The sequence below is a fragment of the Vigna unguiculata genome, chromosome 10 (genome assembly GCF_037176805.1).
Source record: "Vigna unguiculata cultivar grain cowpea cultivar isolate G323 ecotype 2 chromosome 10, ASM3717680v1, whole genome shotgun sequence".
Lineage (NCBI taxonomy): Eukaryota > Viridiplantae > Streptophyta > Magnoliopsida > Fabales > Fabaceae > Vigna > Vigna unguiculata.
Window position 1 is genome coordinate 32,882,151 of NC_140801.1, and position 9,398 is coordinate 32,891,548.

The window sequence follows — 9,398 nt, forward strand, 5'->3', positions numbered from 1 at the left end:
AAAGGTAGCCGGTGCATTTGTAAGGCTAAAGGGCATAACAACCCACTCATAATGGCCATGATGAGTTCTGAAAGCTGTCTTGAAACGGTCCTCCTCCTTTAACAAAATTTGGTGATACCCGGATCGCAAATCTAACTTTGAAAAATATTGGGCTCCACATAACTCATCAAGCAATTCATCTACCGTAGGAATTGGAAAAGAATCCTTAACAGTAATTGCATTTAAAGCCCTATAATTAGTGCAAAATCTCCATTGGCCATCTTTCTTTTCTACAAGAACAATAGGAGAGGAGAAAGGGCTATTACTAGGCATAATAAGTCCTTCTTGCAGCATCTCATTAACCATATTTTCTATTTGTGCCTTTTGGCTATGAGGGTACCGATATGGTCGTACCTTAACTGGTTTTGCATCTGGAATCAAAGGAATAGAGTGATCATGAGTTCTGTTTGGAGGTAATCCTTGCAGAACTGAGAACACATCCTTGTATGAGTGCAACAACAAAGCCAAATTTGGTTTCACATTATCTGGTATTTGTAACCACTCATCATCAACACAATAAGGGGTCTCCAATTGCATGGTGAAAACTTCTGAAATAGCATGAGTCTTATGCATACGACGTATGTGGTTAAATTGGGCTTGATCAGGAAGCCTTGGTTTGTCTCCATGCAAGGTGATAAATTTTCCATTCAAGTAAAACTTCAATGACAAAGCACTGTAGTCTGAAACATGTGGGCCCAAGGTGGCCAGCCATGCAACACCAAGCACTAAGTCAGCACCTGAAACAGGTAAAAGATAAACGGGTAATTTTAAAGAATGACCTTGAATCATGACTTCCATATTTCTCACCATGCCTTCCACTGTCAAAGCATGATCGTTCCCTACTAAAACTTGAAAACCTGAAGTTGGCTCAACAGGTAATTTTAAACAATGGGCTAATCGAGGTTGCAAAAAATTATCAGAACTACCACTGTCCAATAAAATTTGTACCACCATACCATTGATTGCTCCTTGAAATTTCATAGTACCCACACCTGATCCTCCATTAAAGGCATTGAATGATAAATGAGGTTCCAACGATAAGTCTTGAAGGTCAGGTATAACATGATCTGGGGGTCTGGTTCCAGAGAATCTTGCTCATTCATTTCAACTTGTAATAACAAGTACTGCTTGTTTGGACATTTATGGCCAGGGGAGAATTTCTCATCGCATGTAAAACATAATCCTTTTTCACGTCGTAACCTAATCTCAACTGCGGAAATATTTTTGATATTGGAGTATTTGTTGTGAGTTTGTGTATGTTGGGTAGCTGTGGGAGTGGTAAGTAAGGGTGGAAGGCTTGTTGTTTTTTGGGTTTGTGTAATCGGGTATGAGAGGGTTTTTTGTAGGCTATGGGGTTGATAGGGTTTGTGTTTAGGAATGTATTTCTCTTCATATAACTTGGCTAAAGAGATTGTACGAATCATGGAGGTTGGAGCCTGAGCAATTACATCCCGACGTATATCTGGTTTCAGACCGCTAATAAAACAATCTAACAGTGCATCAGGCATTACACCATACACACGGTTTGCTAGTGCTGTAAATTCCTTGTAATAGTCTTGTACTGAACCAGTCTGAGCAAGCTTGAACAAAGTGGAACGGGGACATTCATATGGAGATGGCCCAAATTCCATTTCTAGAGCTCTTGTGAAACCCACCCATGAATGAAATGGGTTATTCTTCGTTAACATTTGGAACCATGGAATAACATCAGCATCCAAATGAACTGCTGCAATCATCAATCTATGATCATTTAGAGTATTGTAATACGTAAAAAATTGTTCGACCTTGAAGATCCACTCAAGAACATTAGAACCATTGAAACGTGGAAAGTCCAGCTTAACCGAACGAACTTGAAATGGCTGGAAGACATTGTGATGAGCAAGGCTTGAAGCAGAAGAGCCTTCCTCCAATTTCTCTATTCGTGATGTATACTCTGTATGTCGTGTTTCCATCAGCTCCAAAATGCGCTTCACGTCAACGGCAAGGTCCTTCAATCGTGTGTTTTCGGCCATAATCACTCGTTCGTCGATGAAAGCACCAAATGTAATAAAGATTAAATAAGAACTGCAGTATTATGAATTGTAGAATAGGTTTTTGAATTCAACGTTGTGTCGTTTCCAGTCCACAAAAAACTAAAGTCATAGAAAAGTATCAATGTAACGGAAAGGAGAGAGAAGAAAACAGAATCCACCACCCTCCCCCAACAAATAAAACCCGTCTTATATAATTAGTTGCTGTCACACACGAATCCTTTCAAACGTGAATTTGTTATCCTTGTCCTGGTGCTCCTTCTGGTTCCCACCTCCTTAGGATCAGGTGCCACGTGTACTGATCCACTCACAGTAGTTGTTTCCTTAATTGCCCTTGTTACTTCTTCCTCTCTTACATAAGAGCCCTACAAGATAAGAATCCATTACAAAGAGTTTTATGCTCTCAAAACACTCTAAATTTTCACAAATCTAATTTCATTCAAATTTAAGTGTCCTTTGCACAAAAGAGGACCACCCTTGTTTATAGGGTAGGAGTTTGGACACCTTACAACAAGAAAACAAAAAAGCATTTTTTACTTTTTAGCTCTCTCGGATACTTCCGTTGGAGGTTAACTTGTGGAGAAAATTGCAACCTACACATGATTAAATAGTTAGGTTCATGCATGTGTTTAACTACCTACCTTAACCATGAGTTAGTTAATCACAAGTATGCCATTTATTTCTTTATTCTACTTGGCTATCTCTTCATTTGTTTATTTTATAATCTTCTAAAACATTTTAGAACTTTTACAAGTGTTTTTGCCTCCTAATTATTTCTTTAAGCTCTAATGTTTTCCCCTTGTGTTTCACCATTAGTCTTCTGTACTGTCATTCTTTTTGTTTCCCATATTCCATGATGCTAATTATGCTCGTGAGGTTCTAATCACCAATTAAGTTTCTAGCTTGTTTTCTTTTATGCATTTTTCTAGAACTGTCCAATATCTCGAGGATTTGTGTTTACTTAACAAATAGGTTATTCTTCTTTCGAGAACAAATAGGTTAACCAAATGACTAAAGTAATGATATCTTTTCAATTCCGTCCCCAATTTCTTATCTAAATCCATCTATAATAAAGAGACAAAATCAGAGTCAGTTAAAATATAACAACTAAATTCTTTCATGATCAAGTCCTTTTAACCTTTTTGTTAAAACCAATCAAATATGAACAATTAAACAAGGTAAAATGCAATCATAAAAGTATATATAAAATATGTTAATGAAGCATGAATACCTAACAAATTTAGAGAATTGATAATGAGACACCTATCATCTTTAACTTGAGCCCATCTTTAACTTGAGCCCCCCTACTTTGTTAAAAGGCAATTAAAGTGCGATTCCAAAGTTGTGTACAGCACGAGTTAAAAGCCTATGAAGGAGAGCATGTGAAGGATTTAATGGACAAGTCAGGGTTAACCAGCACGCAACATTGGTGTTAACTTTTGTTGACTGATCACACAATAATACCAATTTTTTCTACCTAGCAATAGGGGAAATGACTAAGTCTTTCTCAACCGAATCCAATGAATGTTTAGTATTACTTGTATCTCTCTACCCTGCATTTTAAGGAAAATCAAATCTTGGAAGTAATAATTTATATACTTTTTTAAAACTTGTAGAGCATAGTATAAAATACACCGGTGCAGTTTACAATTTGTATCTCGTATTTGTTCATGATCTTGTATCTAATATTGGTAGACTTTAAATTTTGTCTCACTTTTTTAAAGTTCTCAATTAGTTGTCCTTTTTTTTTTTCAAAAGAGATCAATGTAGTCTCCATCAATTTGAGCAAATGTGATTAAATAGGTGACTGCGCGACAACAACATTGATTGTGTGTCATATGAATAATGAAGTGTTTGTTGTTGGGAGCTGATGTGGTTTGGATTTATTCCTTTGTGTTGAAAAAGAATGTTTAAAATTAAATCAGTCCAATTGAATAGAATTATGCAGAGCATAGTTGAGGCAGTGATCAAAGAACAAATTATAGGTACCTCTGAATATGCATGACATGACAGGACTGTCGAATGCAAGAAAATCTCAGAAACAAACATAACATCATCAAATGTATGTTGAGGAACTTCTAGCAAATATAACCTCGAAGTTGTAGGTGGTGGAAGTGATCAATGGAACTATCTAGAGAAAATTTTTAGGTATGAATCTTCGAAACTTCTGGAAAATGAAGATCTAACGCATGTTCTGTCTTCAGGATAATGAAGATGCTATGCTACGTTGGTCAAATCCAATTATGATTATAGTTTGCTTGGGTTAATTAAAATCCATTAACCCAATTACCATAAGCTTGCACAAATAAATATCTATCAGCAGATTATGACAGATACTCATCAATCATAACCAATAACCATCAAATAATCTTCATTAATGGTACTATCACTAGTTTCACTCAACCATAACAAAAATGACAATAAAATTTGACAACTAAATTTTAATAACTTACTCAATATTAAAAATTAAAAAATGAAAAAATAGAAAAACCATTTGCTTTTGTATACGTAAGTGAAACTCGTGAGTGCCATGAATTTTGTTTTCGTATTTTGTATTAGTTCATGATATGTTAAACTTATTTTGCACATGGAAGGAAACATGTTTATGTGTAAGGCATTTTCATAAAAATAAATAACTGCATACTTAGCAACACATATGGTGGCTTTAACAACGACCACAACTCAATATTTTTTACATCCTTAAAAAAAAAAAAAAACTAGTTTATCACCTAATAGAAAAGAACAACTAGTTTATCACCAAATTTCATAAGTTGAACCCACGAGACTGACAATGACAAAAGTAGCTGATAGCTACTCATGATCAACCAACAGAAGATACTAGAATGATATTTAATAGATAGATGACTACTTAGGAGAAAACACCAAGTCTATAATATGTTACTGTTTGTCCAAAATGGAGAAAAAGTAAGAAGAAAAATGAAAATACTATGTAGCTAAACTATCTTCTAAAGATCCAACAATTATCTCATGAAATTCAAGAAATTAAATTTAAAAAAGAAGAACAACCATAATTGTTCGGCTTGGTGAGTGTTGTTGTCCTATTGAAAGATAGGAAGGTCACTGCGGGTCAGTTGATAGTGACTTGTGCCGACTTGTGCAGGAACAAGGCTACTTAATGAGACCTCTTCTCCAGTCTCGTTTGACATTTTCAAAAAATAACTATGCCTGAAAAATTAAATCATTATTACAACTGCTAACAACTCAAAATTGTAAAATTAAAAAGCCAAAAATAACTTATATCTACCATCGAGTATCAGCTGTCAATTCAGGATGGAAAGCAGTCCCTAGTATGTTCCCTTGTCTCACAGCAACAATAACCTTACTTTCTTCCTCACCATTCTCCTGTCATGTCCAAAACTAATATGTAACCAGGTGTACTCAATTGGGGAAAATTTTGTATTTCAGGACTAGTTACACTTCAACATCAAAAATTAAAAATAGTCATCTTATGAATGTTGCAAACGACACTCAGCTAGCAGTTTATGATGACAATTTTTTTGAATGATAAAATATGGATCAGCAATAACATACAATGCTGAAAGGTACTGGTAGATCTGCTATACATGTTACTATAGTACTAAACCTAATGATAAGGTATATGAGTAGTTCATTAAGGATATGAATATGAAGCCAACATATTGGTTTGGAAATTAAGTATCCGGTAAGGAACACTGTTATGAGCAGTTTTCGCAAAAGGAGACTGTTCCAAGGAGAATAAGCATATAAACAGGCAAATACAAAGAGATCAAGATCATTGAATAACAGTGTTCCAAACTACAGAATTGAATGTTTATTTATATACTTATCACTTATATCTATCAATGATTTCCTTTCATTTATCTACTCCTTTCTTCTTTTAGTTTACCCTTCAAAATCTTGGATTGGCTCACATGAGAGTTTAATCCCAAACTAAACCACTGAACGAAAAGGAACTTAGAAACATGGTACAGGTTTGAATATGTTCCAGAGTCAACCCCCCCAAGCTTAAAATTCAACCATCCTACTAGTTTCATAAACAGAATTATACACCTTACATCCCGCCAATAACATCACCAAAAGAAGTCCTAAATATAAACTATCAATAATGTCTGTTTGATCTTTACTAATTCTTGAGTTTCTTTTGCTACTCCATTCATTATATACATGACCCTTTTGAATTCTAATGGATCTGGAATGAAAAACAACTAACAAAAAGGGAGCATTAACAAAAATGATCAATAATTAACCTTTTTGTCTCCAGTAGAGGTGTCAAGATTTAACAATCTATCAGAAGATACAGGATAATCAGCCAGCACTTGAACTTCTGGCCCTGCTTCAAGAATTGCCGGTGCACGGATAAAAACTCCACGAAATGTTTCAGCACCACCTTCCTGGGAGGCAAGCTGTGGGACTGAAAGCTCTGCCTCAAAGCTTTGAATCTAAATAAACATGTGTTTTGGTTAAATATGACAAGATTATTAAATTGCACAAAAGAAATTTTTGTTCAACCCATACATATTATCCCTTCACTAATTTCATTTAGTTTTATGCATCACATCCATATTACATGGATCCTTCAAAATTATACGGTAAAAATGCTAAATGTTTTTGCAAGAGAAGCTGTTTTTGCAAAATAAACTATACCAAAAGTTCTGAACATCTGCAATTATTTAGATTTTGATGCTTCAAGTTAATAAGAAACTTGACTCAAGAAGGAAATAGGAACAGGGAAGGAAGAGAGTTCTAAAGTTTCACTAAGATCTAGATTAGTATCCTTATGGTTTAGTCAGTGACAATGACAGGTACAATGTTAGGTCATTTAAAGAATAACCATGCCCCTTTGACTCCCACACACAAAAAGAATGCTAAGTTGAAATTCTCATGTCCAGCAATTAAAATATGTTTTGTTTCATTGATATAATATATCTTAAAATGAATTGTGCTTGCATTACCTGGCTTCCAAAGAAATTCCTATGCACTGTACAATCGAGTCCGCCGACTAAATCTTGTCCACCAGTCTTCTGTCCTGAAATTATGTTTACCATTAGAATACTTTAAACCACTACACTACCTATTTTTCATGTGAAAAAAAAATAAAATAAAACTGTGATACCTGATATTGTCTAAAATTCAACTCAAAGGAAGAAAGGAGAATACAGAAACTACACACCTATAGCTTTATTTGCCAAGAATATAAGCCCTGCACAGGTTCCCCAAACAGGCTTTCCCATTTTTACAAACTCCCTCAAGGCAGGAAACTAAAAAAATAAAAACATCCAACATAAATCAACAACACCAGAATCACCATTGCTTCAAAGAGCATAAAGTTTACAACAGTAGAGTGTATAAAGTTCAGCACTATCTAAAATTCACTCATTCATAGTCACAAAAACACAAAACCTGGTTCCCTTTACATCATTTATCTTTGTCTATCACCTTTACCCATACCAAAGTTACAAAACTCGCTCAATAACCTTACATACAGTACCAAATTCACTGCACCACATGTCAGATACTACTACTAGATTCTATTTTAGAGCATGTCTTGCAATAATAATTAAAATAGCATGAACCACACACCTACATGAACCGTGTTCATGCAACTATACCAAATACATGATAGCATGGACTCATGACAACTATATAAAACAAAATTATAAAGCAGAAGTGAATACAATTTAAAAAATCCTTAATTTTGTTGCAGTTTATCATCATCAGAAAGGTTTTGTCACAGTTTTACAACATTAGGAATTCTTCTAAGATGCCAGCATAAGAGACTACAACATAACTTTTATAGTTTTGTAAGGATATTGATTCATGAATCGTTGATCTATATTTTGAATTGTGAATTGTAATTTTGTATCAGATTGTAAGATTCAAATGCAATGAAAGATGAATTCAAATATATCATATATCACAACTTAAACAGAAGTCATAAAAAATTCCTTCTCTTTTCAAATGCCCTTTCACAAATTCCTTCTCTTTTAAAAAAATTCAAACCCACGAGACTATTTTAATTTTTTTTTTCATAAGTAAAAAAGTAAAAATATTATAATCGATTGAATCGTATCGCTGATTCCAAATTACATAGATTCATTATCATAACATACTATACAAATTCATGTAAGGTTCATCATCTTGTGATACAAAACAGTAGATAGCCAAAATGTATCGAATGTAAGATTTGAATAACTATTTTTTCGTCTAGAGAGTAAAAGATGACCACAAGTATAGGACCAAATGAACAATTAGACCATCACATTACAACAGAAACATAAAAAATTGCCCATATAAATTCCATTTAAAACAAGAACACATACAGAGAAACACGTAAAAGCAAGGTTAAACTGTTCATCCCTATACAAGGAAACCAAGTTTTAGCTATAGTCACAAAAGCAGTTTTCTTAGCAGTTTATCATCCCCGCCAAAAAGTTCTTAAACAGTTTTACATCAATACAAATTCTTCTATGACATGCACATCAGAGACCAAACTTAATGTTGTCCTATAAGGGCTAAACTCAGTTTTTTGTTGTAGAGGGACTAAAATTTACCTAAAACAAAGGCAAGAGTAGTACCAAGAGAAAAATTTAACCTAACAATGAAAAATCGTATAGAAAGAGACCAAGTTATGATACTCAGCGAGCTTAGCCATGGTGGTGCTTTCTCCACCGGGGATGATGAGGGATGTAACGGTGTGAAGCTGCTCCGGCTTTCGAATCTCCACACCTTTCACCCCTAACCTTCTAAGAGCTGTAACCACAAGAGAATGAAAATGAGACCAAAACATTGAATAAATGGAAAATGGAAAATGAAAAGGAAGACGAACGTGCCAGCCATATGCTCGTTGAACGATCCTTGTAGCGCGAGAACGCCAACGACGGCCATGTGCAGAGAGTGGAGAAACAAAGGTAGCAACGCAACGCTCGGAGGTAGTCGAAAAGGTTTTTAGATTGTGTAGATTATTATGTTTCGTAGAAAGTTTTGTTTTTGCTTTTGTTTTGGTTTTGGTCCTGTCGTTTGGCGTTTAATGCACTGTGTTCACTACTTTCTCTGGCAACTTGTCAGCTTTAGCCCAAGCTTAGGTTTAGTTAGCGCCGTGAAATTAAGCATCGTTGGAGCCTTTTTGTCCTTTCTTTTCAAGAAAAAATAGGGAGTGTGGAAATTCTAAAATTTGTATTGGCAATAGGAAAATAACATAAAAAGAGGAAAATTCTGAATATGGGTTGAATATCTTTTGCTTTTATGGTAAGTTTTGGTTCTAATTTGTTCAAAGGAAAAAATCCTTGTTCTTGTCAAATTTTTTTTCTTTTGTTTTTCTAAAAAATAATA

At 34.6% G+C, this 9,398-nt stretch overlaps 1 protein-coding gene across 1 annotated transcript; it reads right to left on the reverse strand.

Annotated features, from left to right (window-relative positions):
• Positions 1-4,905: 4,905 nt before the first annotated feature.
• PDX2 (pyridoxine biosynthesis 2) lies at positions 4,906-9,124 on the reverse strand. Its single transcript, XM_028050318.2, has 7 exons — positions 8,900-9,124; positions 8,692-8,819; positions 7,240-7,327; positions 7,022-7,095; positions 6,317-6,508; positions 5,335-5,432; positions 4,906-5,255 (listed from the first exon to the last, which is right to left on the reverse strand). Exons 1-7 carry the CDS (start codon positions 8,952-8,954, stop codon positions 5,129-5,131), a joined length of 762 nt encoding a protein of 253 aa, XP_027906119.1. The 5' UTR covers positions 8,955-9,124; the 3' UTR covers positions 4,906-5,128.
• Positions 9,125-9,398: the final 274 nt, after the last annotated feature.